Source organism: Melospiza georgiana, chromosome Z, assembly GCF_028018845.1.
Source record: "Melospiza georgiana isolate bMelGeo1 chromosome Z, bMelGeo1.pri, whole genome shotgun sequence".
Classification (NCBI taxonomy): Eukaryota; Metazoa; Chordata; class Aves; order Passeriformes; family Passerellidae; genus Melospiza; species Melospiza georgiana.
The window spans coordinates 44,139,617-44,154,367 of record NC_080465.1 but is presented as its reverse complement, the minus strand read 5'-3'; the positions used below and the strand labels follow the sequence as shown (position 1 = coordinate 44,154,367).

The 14,751-nt window shown below is 39.6% G+C and overlaps 1 protein-coding gene across 1 annotated transcript in view; it reads right to left on the bottom strand.

Annotated features, from left to right (window-relative positions):
* CMYA5 (cardiomyopathy associated 5) overlaps positions 1-14,751 on the bottom strand; it is a 46,264-nt gene that overhangs the window by 11,274 nt on the left and 20,239 nt on the right. The window contains exons 3-9 of the mRNA XM_058044094.1: positions 13,248-13,343; positions 12,368-12,601; positions 10,596-10,618; positions 8,520-8,641; positions 4,401-4,550; positions 3,328-3,474; positions 270-414 (exon numbers count right to left, since the gene is read on the bottom strand). Coding sequence (XP_057900077.1) covers positions 270-414; positions 3,328-3,474; positions 4,401-4,550; positions 8,520-8,641; positions 10,596-10,618; positions 12,368-12,601; positions 13,248-13,343 — 917 coding nt within the window. The remainder of the gene's footprint in view (positions 1-269; positions 415-3,327; positions 3,475-4,400; positions 4,551-8,519; positions 8,642-10,595; positions 10,619-12,367; positions 12,602-13,247; positions 13,344-14,751) is intronic.

The following is a 14,751-nucleotide window of genomic DNA, read 5'->3' as shown; positions in this document are numbered from 1 at the left end:
CAGCCCTGGAACTTCGGCTTCATTGCAGACAGCACAACATTTCCGCGGTTTTGGCCTCAAATGAAAGGGATTGTCCGGTTAACCAGAATGAAAAGGAAGTACTTTTATGTCTCAGCCTAATCTCACGGATTAGTGCCTGCCCCTTAAATTCCTCAGCACACAGAAGCAGATTTCCTACTTGCGTGGCTGCGGGCGGAATAATCTCTTGCGTAACGGGCGGCGCTCCGCAGGCCGGGCGCAGCGGCTGCCGGTGTGACCGAGGCACTGACCTGAGGCCTTCTCCTTCCGGACAGTGCTGCCGGCAGTACTCCAGGATAAAAGACTCGGCGGACACGGATGCGGCGCGCCAGCGGACAGTGGCTGTGTCCCAGCACACGGTGCAATCCTCGGCCCTGATGGTGGGCACAGCGGGCGCTGGGGACACAAGGACATGTTAACTGTGCTGTGAGGAGGGTGCCCGAGGGGCGTCTTGGGAAAGGAAGCAACAGTCACCTCCGTGAAAACCCTTGCGATAGATCTTTGCTCATCCCGCAGTGATCTTTTGCTTGTTTGTATTTGAATGGCAGAGGGCTACATTACAGGGAAAACAAACAATAAAAACATGCTGGGAAAGTCATTGTGAATAGTTGTGCATTTGTCACATTTACTTTAGAAAGGTAAATTTTTATGCCTTTCCTCAAGCAATGTTTCCTCATTTCTGCCAGTCTGCAAGGAGCAGAGCACCGAGGCAGCACTGCCTACAGCTCTCTGCATTGCCTCAATCCTGTCCTCAGCAGCCCCTGCATGAACTGCATCAGAACAAATGTGCTGCTGCAGAAATGACAGGGAGATGCTGACTTTCTGTTTAATTATGTCTTTTTTATTTTTGCAATGCTAAAATTCGGTCCTGTAATTTCTCCTTTTTAGAGATTCTGTTTAAGAGCTACAGGCCCAACTGCAATACAGAAAACGGAATATAAAATAATGCACTAGCTGCAAGTAATCAAAAGCTATTGTGTGAAACTGCATATTCAACACTGTAGGCTGAAAATGGATCAGTTGTATTCTCTTGTTTTTCCCCATTCTGGGAAATAGCAACAGAAAACACCTTACCACCTGTTGTGAAACTCACATAAACAGTCCTAATGGCTGAATCCTCAAATACCTGCAGTCAGCAGCTTACACACATACCAACATGTATGTATGAGTAAACAGCATGTCACAAGACATTAAACTGTTTTTACTGTAATTTGAAAATATCTGTCTAAAGAGTAGCTGAAGTGAGCATACTAGAAAAAGCTGTTACTGTGCTTCTGAGATTTTTTTAACAAGTTAACTGCAGCTAGAATACAAAATCTAATTTTATTGTAATATTCTGGAACTCGTGCAAATGTTTGTGTAAGAGGCAAAGACCAAAACAGGGTGAAAATCATGCAGGTTTTGAGCAACAGCAGATGTCTCTACTTCGATGTCTTTAGGACTGCAAGGAGAGAGAAGATCAGTTGTGGGGGAGAGCTCTGGGGGATAGAGAGATACTTCTTGCCTTGAGCATCATCCCCTCACAGAAAATACTGTTTGGAAACAGAATGCTCCTCAGTGGAGGGAAGGGCAGGCTGTGTGTCTGGGAGGTGGAGGAGCAAGAGTTGGGGGGCTCTTGGGGGATGCTACAGCAGCATTTACCTGCATTCCCCACAACTCTCCAGGCTACACTGACACTTCCATGGGTGCAGTGCCAACAGAGAAATTTTGTGAGCATTCTCAAGAACTGGAAGAGACTCAGCTTTGTTCTGCTATTAACTGCATATATAAGTAAATTATTTTCTTGTACGTGTGAACTTTCAGTCTGAATCACTAAAAAAACCTCTACGTTCTTCCTTCTGACTTTATTGGGCTACTTGAAGAATTGAAATTTTTCTTTGTATCAAAGCAGCTGGACTCCCACTGAAGAATTGGCTTCCATTACGGGTACTGATCTTTCTGCCTTCGGTGTTGAAAAGATGCAGCAATTTTTCATCAGCCAGTCCTCAGCAGTGTCCCCAAAAAGTCCATCTGGGGCTCATGCACTCCAGAGGGAGCTCAGCTGAGTTTTAGGGAAGGTGTTCAATAAGCCCACATTTTACCCAGTTTATTTGTTTTCTTAAAGAAACAAGCTGAGGAAAGCCATTAAAGACTCATATAAATTAACTTTTCTTAGAAGGATTCAGTTTTTAGGAAAAAAAGGGTAGTGAGCCTGACACCAAAAGACAAAGAGATTTCTTAAAAATAATGGTTTTAGAAAGGTAAAACCTCCTTTTAAAATGATGATTTATTAGGTAGCAATAACTCATAATTATTTGTGCATTTGGCAGAAAGTCTCCACTATCTTCACAGTTGCATTGCTGAAGCCAAAAATTTGAATTTCCCCTTTGAGTTCTCTGGAAAATAACCTTTCTTAAAATATAAATCACAAATTAAGTATCGGGGAGAATTATCAACATATGTATAGTCTAGTAGGTTAAGCAAAAGGCTTGAAACTGTGGCTGCTGCAAAGTAATTTTGACAAGAAACTCAGTGTGGAACTGAATGGAACATAGAATTTTTTGCTATGAAATTGTTAGAAATCCTTGCCTGTATTTGTGACTTCAGGAATGGAGTAATTGTTTTTATCCTGCAGCACTGAAAAAATTGTCTGACAGGAGGGCCTCAAACACAAGAATACTTCTTGCTTGCAATTCAAGAAGCAATAGTTTTGTCAATACAAATTATTAAAGAAATTAATGCTCAGAAAACTTAATCAGTCAAATGAAGCTCATAAGCAATACTCATCTAGTTACTCATCTCAATTTATAGTACTTAAACAACAGCAGAGCCTCTCAGCCACACCTGAGATTTGTGTCCCACTGAGCAAGACACAGCATGCAACATCAGTAAAGCAGTCCTTCCCTTGAAAAATTAATACCTTAAATCAATGCAACATAGATGTATTCAGGGATAGAGGCAAAACATGCAGCCATCTCCTCCACTGTGGGCAGGAGAGGGAGTAGCAGCAGGGAGTAGCCAGGGGGCTTTCCCAGAGCTTCCATGGAGCGGTGCAGCAGACTCACAAGATAAATACATAATGTGCCACTCTGATGCTGCAGCCATGTGGCCCAACACTGGAAACATCTTCAAATTGAATGCCTTCAAGTTTCCTCTCAGGAACAATTATGTCACTATCTCTGAGCAAACAAGGGCATGACCATGAACTGCCTGCTATCTGCCAGATGGGCAAAATGGAGCCGTTTCTTCTGCGTCAGTAACACTGTGGACTGAATTAGTCTAAGGACCTGAAACTTGTAATAATAATCAAATTACTAAAAATGTACATACCTGTTTTAAAAACGGCTTTTTCACTGGGTAGACTGCAGCCTGTGCCATTCACAGCCATGACCCACACACTGTAGCAGCGATCTGGCTCCAGGTCCTCCAGAATGCAGTGGCTCTCTTTCACTGTCACTCTGTACTCTTCCACTAAAGCTAGGAGAACACACACATGCACAGGACCTCACACTGTCGCACTGGTAGGGCTTACAACTAAACCTCTTAAATAACACATTAAAAACAGTCAATTGAAAAAGATCCAGAAATTATTACTAGCTAAGATCTCCATATTTCACTCTGACTGACAGAAAGCTTTAGACATGCCCTTGAGTTGAGAGTACAAATGCCATTCATGGCAAGTGGAGATTATTGCCCTCAGTCCTACTGGACTGCAAGTTTGAGACATGCAAGCAGCAGTTACCAACTCTGATGTCACCACTATATAGCAACAATTCCTCATAATAAACTATATAGCACTTAGGTATAAATTACATATTAAAAAAACCCCTTCACATCCTTTAACCTAGATGTATATGCATACATGGATTTGTGCAGAGCCTGGTCTACTTTGAGCTTTTTAACAAATGAGCATTTCAATCCCCTTTATTAAATTTAAATTTTTAATGTTTGAAATATTTTGAAAACAAAAATCTCTGTCTACATGTGGAAATACTTCCTAATGCTTTTTCAGTGAGAACATATTTCTGAAGTACATGCAGGGTCCCAAAAGCATAATGGGAGCTCTCCCCTTGAGAGCTCTGTCTGCAGTCCCCATGAGTAACAGCAAGGCAGCATGGACACATCCTCTCTGATGGTCAGGCCTCTTCACGAGAAGGCACTTCAAGTGGTGAAAACAACTGCCCTTGATTTTACAGAGCATGATATTATTTTGCATTTGTGGAGACAAAGGGGAGGAGAAGAAGCAGCATCTTCCTCATGATCTCCCCCACCATTGTCTGTCTTTAGTTTTATGCATTATGTCTTCACAGCCATTGCTCTTTCCATGTCCTGGGCACTCCCCTGCAGCTCATCCTCCCACCTGCTTACCCTGAGCCAGGGCTGAAAGGGCAGATCTTACGCACCCCCTGCATCTTTGCTGGCTTGCAGCTCCTCCGTACAGTAGACCTGGAAGCAGTCGATGGTGTCCCCATCATTCACAGCCCAGTAGACAGCAATGGAGGTGCTGGTGGCTGAGTTTGGCTCCTGAGGTATGACAGTCGGTGTCTGTGGGACTGAGAGGAAAGTTTCCCATTGTTATACATGCTCCTGTGTTGTCAGCCGAATTACCTACAAATTCATGAGTCAACCCAATTGCTTATTTTCACTCAGGTTGCATATTTCCAGAGAGCAAGTGCAGCAGGAAATACAGAATACTGGTGCAGTCTTAGAGCAACAGATTCTCATAAACTAGGAACAGAAAAAAGTATCTGCTCAGCATTGGAAGCCCCCCATTTGCCTCACAAGTCTGGACAAAATAAGACGCAGTCCTAGTACTGGGACCAGCCAAAACCAGCACAAAGCATGTGCTTGTACCCTCCTCCACAGAGATATTGGTGTACTGATCCCAGAAACGTGGGCAGCGGAAAGGACCTGCCACAGCAGGAGGGGATTCATGCAGTGTGTCAGTGCCAGTGACAGCAGCAGGGATGTGCTTCAGGCAGAGGAGGCTCTGACTGCGCTCTCAGAGAAGGCTCTAACTACACTCTGCCCTGGGGTGGACTCCTACTGCACATGCACAGCTTGGCACTCCTTCCTGCCATGGTCATTTCCCCACAGACCAAGGGGACTGAGAATCCTTGGTTTGCAGTTGAAGCTGAACTCTGCCAAGGCACCTGAACCCCATGGGGCTACCAGAATCATTCCTTACAAGTGCTTCAAAGATTTCCAAGGTTCCCCAGCTTTCACACCAACTTTTGTCTCCTGATTGACACAGATCCAGCCCCAGATGAGATATTGTTTGCCTCTGTGATTATGTCATAGAAGAGAGGGAGGGCAAAGAAAGAAACAAAAAGCCCCAAAAGATGATAATTGTTAAAATGATTGCAGGGAACGAAAATATATGGTTCTATTTCTTCACCCAGTAAATTTCCATATTTCATGAATTCTCTTAGAATCTCAGCAGAAAGCTTCAGTTTTCTTTTCAGTTATCTCCACAGTAATGATGATAATCCCCTGTGGCATGAACAAGGCAAATGCAGATGCTGGGCTGTTTCCTTATGATTTATACAGAGAGCCACCAGTACAGTAGCATTACATCTGCTACCCATTGAAAAAAAAATTATCCTTCTTATTGCTAAAAACAATCCTCATTTTGTCTTTTGACTGCATCTAGAGTTGGCAATTAGGAAATGTATCATCTTTAGGAAAATACTTCCTTTCAGTGGACATGATGGGGAAACCATTTTTTCCCCATGAAGTTGCCTAGAAACCACTATTTTTGATCACAGAAACCCCAGAGTTGCAAGATCTATTATTATGCCAAATCTGAACAGAAGCTAGTTTACTGAATGAAACTTCTGAAAAAAAAAAATAGATCAAAATTCAGTTCAGCAATACTGAGAAACATTTGATTTCTAATTTCCTTTTGCATAATATGAAACAATTTAATAGGAAGCAATTTCAAAACAGGAAGCTGAACTATTCTCTTCAGAAACAGAACATATATGCATTATCCTCTTTTAAGTGGTCCCTTTTAAGTGAATTTTAATAAAAAAATGAGGTATTTGCAATATGAGTTTGACTAACTGATATTTTTCAATAAAAGTGGCATATGTTCTCATCAGTTCAGTTTTCATTGAAGTCCTGTGGTGTAAGGAAGTTTTCTGTCATGCTGTGTAATCTCCACAGTAATCCATGTGTTTTCTGGTGTAATGAGAAACAATATTTCCTTATTTCCTTGGCATTGTGTACTTGAAGAAGGAGAGCAGATACATTCCTCTGTGACTCTATTTGAAACTTTTTTACAATCAGCAAAGGTCCTTGCCTTCCAGTATAAAAGGCCAGGACTGGCAGTGAGCTTTGAAAATAATAATTTTTAATTTTTTAATTATTCCCACTTTTCTATTCCCAGGCAGAACCTGGGTTCCATTATGCTCATCAGCATGCTGCAAGGGTATTTTATGCTAATGCATTTATGAATGGAAATGGATTACATGAAAGGAGGAAGAACTTGAGGGAAAAGGGCTTTTCATTAGTGGATATGGAAAATTTGGAAATGGAGGGCATTTTGAAGGAAAATATTTCAGAAGTGGTGAAAATAATGTTCTATGAAATTGTTCAGTAAAACACAATTCTTTCAGAAGGAAAATACATAGATTGAAGAAACCTGGCACATTCACATTCATTTCATCATGTGGCTTCAGTCAAATAAAATTCCAAGTGTCTGAAAATGGTCCCCAGGTATGTGATAAATTCATGGCCATTCAATTCCATTTAATTCCAAATTAAGTTTCATGTATTCACATAACTGTTTTTCTTCAGGAAGGTTGTAACCTTGAAAAAACAAACTATCAAACAAATGAAAAAAAAACACACCAATTTTTTTGTCTGCTGCTTACCAAAGTAGAAATCATGATAGCAGTTGAAATACTTTGCAGTAAAAGTGAAGACAGAAAATTTGGTATTTTAGGTAGTAAGTAGGCACAAAGGATGAGGCGCTTTAAAGATCTCTTACTAATGGACAATTATTCATTTGCAGTTTGTCAAAGCAAACTGGTCTGGAGCCAGCAAACCCAGTAGCTAATGCAAACTAACCCAGAAAGCAGACTTCAGCAGTTTAGGAAAATAAATGCTGGAGAGGCTTGTGGGAAAAAGAAGTACGTGGCTCCATTCTCCTGTATGACTTTGCCAGTAGGCAACAGCCTAGGAGGAAAGAACGACTGCACCCATGGGACTGCAAGAGGAGGTTTAGGAACTAAGCCAAGAAACACAGCACATTTACACCAGCAAGTTAACTGGCAGAGTGAGTTACAAAAATGGTCTTTTTATCTGACTTCCTAATAAAATGACACTGAGATAATGCTGCATACACAAATGCCTGTCCAGCTTCACTGGAGAAGCTTCAAATGCCACAGGCAAATTCATACACATCTGACAAGGACATTAACATCTCAGATATATTTGAGTTCCTCCAAGTCTAATAAAAGCAGTGGTGTGGAGGAGAGAGACAATCTCCCCATACTGACACTGCTATGAAGTGCACTCAGCCCTTATTAGACATCAGAGAGTCAGCACCACAAGGTGGGCACTTCTCCAGCATCCCATTAGTCTTGAAAATCCAGCCATGAACAAATCAGCTTAGGGAATCTAATGCTCTAGTTTCAGTGCTCAGGGACCAAACACATGACAAAGGGGCTTCCCTTCAAAACCCAGGGAATGACTATGATTGCAATGGCGCATGTGCTGACGAATGGGAGGGCACAAAGCATGATGGTGAGATGTGAGATCCCTAAACCACTGTTCTCTTGAAAAAGAAACCCTGGAGTGGGGTTCCATTATGAAGAAAATGAATCCGCAAAATGGTGCTGATAAGATCTTTGTTGACAGCTATCCAGATCAAGATAATACACCTCTGTATACAGGCAGAGCAGAAAACCCAGGCAGGCTTTTTAAAGGACATGAAATATCAGACAGAGATAAGTAAACCCCTTTCTCATGTGCAATTTTTACTGCTATTCTCCCAGGCAGAGGCTGTTTCTAGCTATAGTTAACCACTTTCCCTTTCACATCCCTTGGGATTTTCAGGTGCCTCCATTCACTTGTGACAAGTCCAGGGACCTCAGCCATCAACTAGCCCCCTGCTCTCATTCCCACACCAAGCATTCTGGGACTGCCACCCTCAGATGAAGAGAGCTCAGGAGACCCTTTGATTGCTTCTTCTATCTCTGTATGCAAGGAAAAGCAACTTCTTTAGCCCTGGGAGATTTAGAGATCAAGACTTTCAGCTTGTCTGAGGTACAGATGTCTAAAATGATGCAAGAATCCCCCAATTTAGCACTTCTCCCTCTTGCTCATTTTACTGTACCTACTATAAGCCAAACACTTGTGCACAATTAAACATCATTTTACATTCAACTGTGATTGCTAATTACATGGTTTGCAAATCTACACTTCTCATATAGATTCTATTATTAGCTTCCTGAAATTTCCAAAGTATTGCCAAAATGTTAGCTTTTGTGAAGACAATATCTGGAGTTTCTTACCAGCCGTGTGTTGTACGGAGTGTTGATTGCTTTGTCCTGGACTGTCTGCATAGTGCTCAAACAGGGAAAAAGCACTGGGCACCTTCTCTAAAGAGAGGGTGGTATCCATTGCAGAAAGTAACCTAATTGGAAGAAAACACATATCTGTCCGTGTAAATCCTTTGCAGCATAGCATAGTTTTTCAAAGGCCAGAAGCAAAGACCACGTGACGTGTACTGCTTTGAATATTTCCTGGGAACTTAAGGACAGCATACAAGCAGAAGCTGTCTCCCTAATTTTGAACATTTACACCATCCTGCAGTTTTGAATCAGGAGCACAATGAGAGTGCTCATGGGTCTGTTTACACTTAACCCATGAGAATGCGAAGGTGTGGAAGTTCTCAGCAAGACTCTCAAGAACACAGGGGTTTGGGCTTGCTAATGCGATGCCTTTAAAGGTTACAAACCTTAGAGCTAACTACAGCAGCTGACTCCAGAGATGTAATGTAAAGCAGCTGCTTGTGGCAAGCTAAAAAACATGAGAGGGAAGACAGATTCTACTTAATTGCCCTGTATTTACTGGGTTCATTATATTAAAAAAACCCAAACATTTTTAACCCTGGGACAGAAGCAAACTCAAGAAAATGGAAGTTTTTTTTTCAAGGCATCTGAATTTTATATTTCTCCCCTTCATTTTATTTCAGTCACTGAAGTAGTTAATTATGCATAATCTTAACAAAGTACAACAAATATAAAATACACTTTTTTAAGAAAACATGCATTGTTAAATAGACTTGTTCTTAACCTATTTTATGTAGACTGGTATTATCAAACTAAAGTAATAACCAAGCCCATGCACCAAGCAGAATAAACTTCATTGTGTAAGTAAAAAAGTAAAGATCAAGTGGACAGAAAGCCTTGGGACACTGTTTTGTCGCGTTTTACCTGCTCTAATCTTATGCAATAAACTAAATGCAGATACATGTCCAGACAGTTTGACTTGCAACAGGTGAGTCCAGATTTATAGTTCTAATTCTGGAAATTTATAGAAACCTTGAAGGGGTGTTTGACACATTCTTTTCAGATTGCTCTCCCGGGGTTGTAATTTGACTGCAAACTGAAACCACGGTGTTAGTGTTATACTCCAGACGGTGTCAGCACACATATCCCTGTGATGGCTGAGGCAGCACTGACAAGGGAATGTTTGATACACACTGCACAGTGCCCAAGCCCTCTGGGGAGAGTCAGGGGTGGTGGGCTGGGCAGTGCAGTTTTGGGGGTTTGCATGGGAGAAGCCTGCAGCCAACTCCTCTGAAAGATTTCCCTTTACCATAGAGAATTTTTTTGGGGAATATGGGCTTATGGTTGAACATGTCTCTCATAAAGCATGGGACTCACCAAAACAACTCCCTTGAGAAAATCCCACATGGCAGAGAACTGTTTGTGATTGTATGCATTTACTGGTGTGCACAGGCAGATGCAGGTACGACAAGGAACCAGCCCTGTGACACACTGTGAATCAGGCAGTAATTGTGGAAAGCCATAGGAAAACATCAGCTCATAGTCTCCTAGCCAGGTTTTGAAATCTACTTTGTCTCATTTTTCTGGAGCTGTGTTCAGAAACATAGTCAAATTACCTGTGTTGCTTTGTGTTATAACCTTTCAGAGACTAAGTGTTACAGAACCAGACCAGTGAAAAAAGAGATGTAATACCATCTGACTGATAAGACATACCATCAGTGGTATGTCTAAAAGATGGAAGCATGGTCACAATGGTTGTTGTATATGTATGCATAGCAAAAACTACAAGGAGCATCTGTTTAAAAATGTCTGTGTAGATATTTAAAATTGAGCTGATGTTTTTACATGCTATTTGTTTAATTAATGTATTACAGAATGTGTGCAAAACACTTCAAAACCAGTCAGTTACAGCAACAAGTATAAAGCTGCTTTTCTAAATTTCATTATTTGCAAGGTTTATAAAGGTAGCTCTGATTGCTAGCAGTGTGTTTTCAAAAGCTCACAAATACTAAATGAAGCATCCAGCATGCTAGGCCTAGTACTCACTACAGCGCACTTAACCCATACTTCATGTACCTTTTATTCAATTCTTTAGATGACTAGAGAAGGGAAAAGAAATGTGTTAACAGTTTCCAAAACCCTCGAAGTGTTGAAAAGCCAGTCATGGTCATCTAACAGTCTTTCTACTCTCCACAGACAAAAACCACCCAGCTTTGTTGACTTGAGGTTGTGTGGAATGCTGCTCATTCACAACAGAAGAAAATTTACTTCCTTAGAAATATTTCATTTCAAAGCTCTGGCTCAGAAGGGTATTAGAGTATAAATCTCATTTTAAGTGCTTGAGGGGTCAGTATTCAAGATCTAGATTTAAAGATGGAGCATAATCAAGTACTTTCTAAAACCAGGACTTCTAGAGAAAGAAATCACTTAAGAATGACTTAAGAATGCACATTAAGAATAGTTAAATCCAAATTCTGTCTAAAATGTACTTCATAACTTTTTATTACTAGAAGCCATGTGGTACTTTTACTTATGTAATGAGAGTTTGTCCCATGCCTCAGGAATATTCAGATAATGTTTCCTGGCCTGTGAACAAAAAAGTTCCTATCCTTTATCACTAACAGAAGGGAGCAGGGAAATCCAGTAATTTTCACACTCCCAGAAAAGAATTACAGATTACAAAATTGTATTTGCCAAAACACTGATCCTCACAAAATCAGGAAAATAATCTAATCCCAAAATAGCAAATCTACCACAACATTCACTTGGTTACAGGATACTACAACATTGTGTGGCACAGAGAAGAGAAGAAAGCCAAATATTGGCATAATTTCTGTGGCTGCTGGGGCCCATGTGGGCTGGACACTTGTATTTCGAAAGCTGGCTTATTTTGTGTGAGTGATCAGTCTTTAGACAGTAATTTGACCTTTCTATTTCTGGCATTCCAAGATAGTTTATCTGCAACTTCCAGGCCACATGCTAATTCCATAATGGGGGAAGATTATTATCCCAGAAACTCCATCCTCTTTGAGACTGGTAGTACACTTGTGGAGAGAAGAAAGTGCTGTCACTCACTTAAGGACAAGTCTTGCAGCAGAAGAACAGTATTGAAGGACCCAGGACCAGCAACATCCTCTGAGCAAAGTTTAAGACTAATGACTGTATGAGTTAGTAGGTCCAGTCCTGCAGATTCACTGGAGTTGTTTTTACATCCAGGAAGGACCATTAGAGCCACACACATCACATGCACAGCCCTCAGTCTATCTCATTGTCATGGTTTCATCCCAGTCAGCAACCAATACAGCCCCTCACTGTTTTTCAACAGTAATTATTTATCATAGCCTCAGTAAATTGAGTGCATAAATACTGTCCATCTGCTTATTAAAAACACCCCAAAACCAACAACAATACATGACAAAAAACCCTACAGCCCAGAAACAATTTTACTTTTCTATTACATTTTCTTGTTTCAAAAATCACTTTCTTGATGTTTATTATTATACATAATATGTATTTAATTTTTCATATGGTAAGATACCTAAACACTCTAACATCTTTTACTTTTCAATTATTAATTCTAGATTTATTATCAAACTGTCTTTTTAACTTTAAAAAGAACAAGACCATTTTACTAGCATGTCATATTTTTTGTCCTGTGCATCCTCTCTACAATTCTCTCTGAGAATTCCCACATCAAAACCAAATGATCCAGCAGTTTCAGAGTGGAATAGCTGAGCTAGCAGGATTTAGCTATCTTAAAAAAATAAAATTCATTGAGACCCTAGATACATAAGTCTTTTCCTAACTAATACCATAAAAGCTACAGCATGAAAGCCAATTCCACTTACATTTAGGAAAACAAATCCATCCACTTCATCTGTTTCTTTTACTGTTGTCTCCAAAGTTTCCTTTGCTGAATCAACAGTTTGCTGGAAATTTACCATCTGCTCATACAGGTACTCCATTTTCATCTTCTTCACTTCCTCGAAGTTCTCTGATTTCTCATCATATTGCGCTACCACTTTCTTAAGCATCTCTTCATTCTGCTTTTCCAATAAATCTGCATTTTTTTTACAGTTTTCCTGCAGAAAAAAATGACAACATTTAATGAATACACAGAAATTCTAAATTACCCATAGACGAGCCATCCACCATATTGATTCTGGCACATTGACAATAAGACAATTTTATTTCTGCAGGCAAACTCCTCTGTGAGAAATATGTCAAGAGAAATAAATCAATAACAACAACAGCTTTTTATTTTTTTTAACTCTTTAAAATTAAACTTTAATATTTCATCACTGAGATAGGAAGTCTGACCAAAAAATAGCTAAAAATGCATAGTTACAACTGGAGTTAATACAGTTCTCAAGACTTAAGAACTTGGGCAATCAGAATTTAAGATACCGTCCAACTAATTTAAATGCTTTGCATGGGATTCTAAATAAAACACCATGTGAGCTTTTTATAGGCGTAAACAAAATTAAGGGAACTTTTTCCTTCAGTGTTTGACAGTTACATATTCCATCTGCAGTAATATGAAAAAAAGCAATCTTTTTCTTCCTCTGAAGTTAACACCTTCCAGTGAACTTCCAGAGAAGTCAATTTGAGGACTGGAGCAGCAGCCCATTTTAGTGGAAGCAATAATGCTGCACAAATAGGCAAGCATATTTTAGAAGTAGTCCTGCAGAGGAAAAGAAAAATAGTGTGATAAAACACTGGACTTACCTCAACTGAATTAAATCTCAATTCAATATCACTCACAAACTCTTCAATCTTCATTGACTTTTCTTCCAGTGCTGTTAGCAATTTACTTAACTGATCCTGAAATTTAAAATGTTTCAGTAACTTAGGCAGGTTATTTTATAAACTTTTTACACAGAATTTATTTTAGGTGAATATTTTTCTTTTGCCATGAGCCACCATTGGAACAATTTTTAAGTAAGTTCAAGTGTCACCTTGGCTGCAAAGACAAGCACAGAAATAGCAACTGGAACAGTCACAGAACTGTTTCCAAACCAAAACAAGTGAGCTCAGTTCGATAAGGCACTCTGTCCATACAAGCTGTTGAACGTTAAAAATTCCAAAGCAGCTTGAGGGTACTCAGAACCTCATGAGTGTCCTTGAGAGATCACAGGAACAAGCCCATAAAAAGGAAGATAAGAAAGGTAGTTGTGAGGGTACCTTAAAAGCTGTGTCATGGCTTTTAAAATTAGAATTCAAAAGATAGATATCTGTCTCTATATAGATTAATGTATAGATAAATAGATACATGTTTATATATCTATTTATCTATACATGTTTATGTATCTATCATGTTTATGTGTATGTGTATATATATATATATAAAAGAAGTCATCAAAATCACTGGTTGAGTTATGTGGAAACAAAAGCAGTCCAAGGCACACAGATCAAAGACAACTCAGAACTTTTTCTTAGTGCTTCTTCACCTTTTATGAAAATAAGTTGCTCAACTGCTCTGGCACAATTCATAATTTATAGAAATGCTTAGTTTTAATTTGATGGCATAAATCTAAAAGGAAGGTTATCTTCCTTTGTAACGGCTTCTTATTGCGGCAAAATTTTACGGCTAGATGAAAAGCACAAGACTTTACATTAATTACAAATGTGCCATTGGAGAATACAATTGAAAGCGCTCTTTAAAAATATTTAGGGAAATCATCAAGATTTGGAAACAAATTTCTGTTTGTCGGGATGAACTGTAAAATCTGACAAATGCCATCCCTAGCTCATTTAATTCACTGTGAAGCTCTGTTCTCACAGTTTTCATGCAACAATAATTTAGAAAAATTAAAAATCATACAACAAGCATTTTACTATATTAATGTTTTCTCAGTAATTATACAGAAGTAACAAGAGACATACAAATGCAGTCTCAAAGTAACCTGAGCCCTGAGTGTTAGAAATCATGTGAAACCAGGCCTGTGTTGCAGTCAATTTAATACTGGCTTCATATCTGTGCTCCACAGCCAGGGAGTGATGTCATGGGATGTTTATTTGCAGCTTGACTCACTGTAATGCGAGTACATTTGAGGGGTGGATGGGATCTGTGACTTTATTGCTGACTTACTTGTGCCTTGTTATCACTGCTAAGTCAAACCCAAAAGGCCATGTATGAAAAACAACTCTACATCTGAGATGGTTTGCAAGTACTGATAATTGAAATGTTACATTGACTCCTACTTTTGATTTCTCTCTTCTACATATGAGA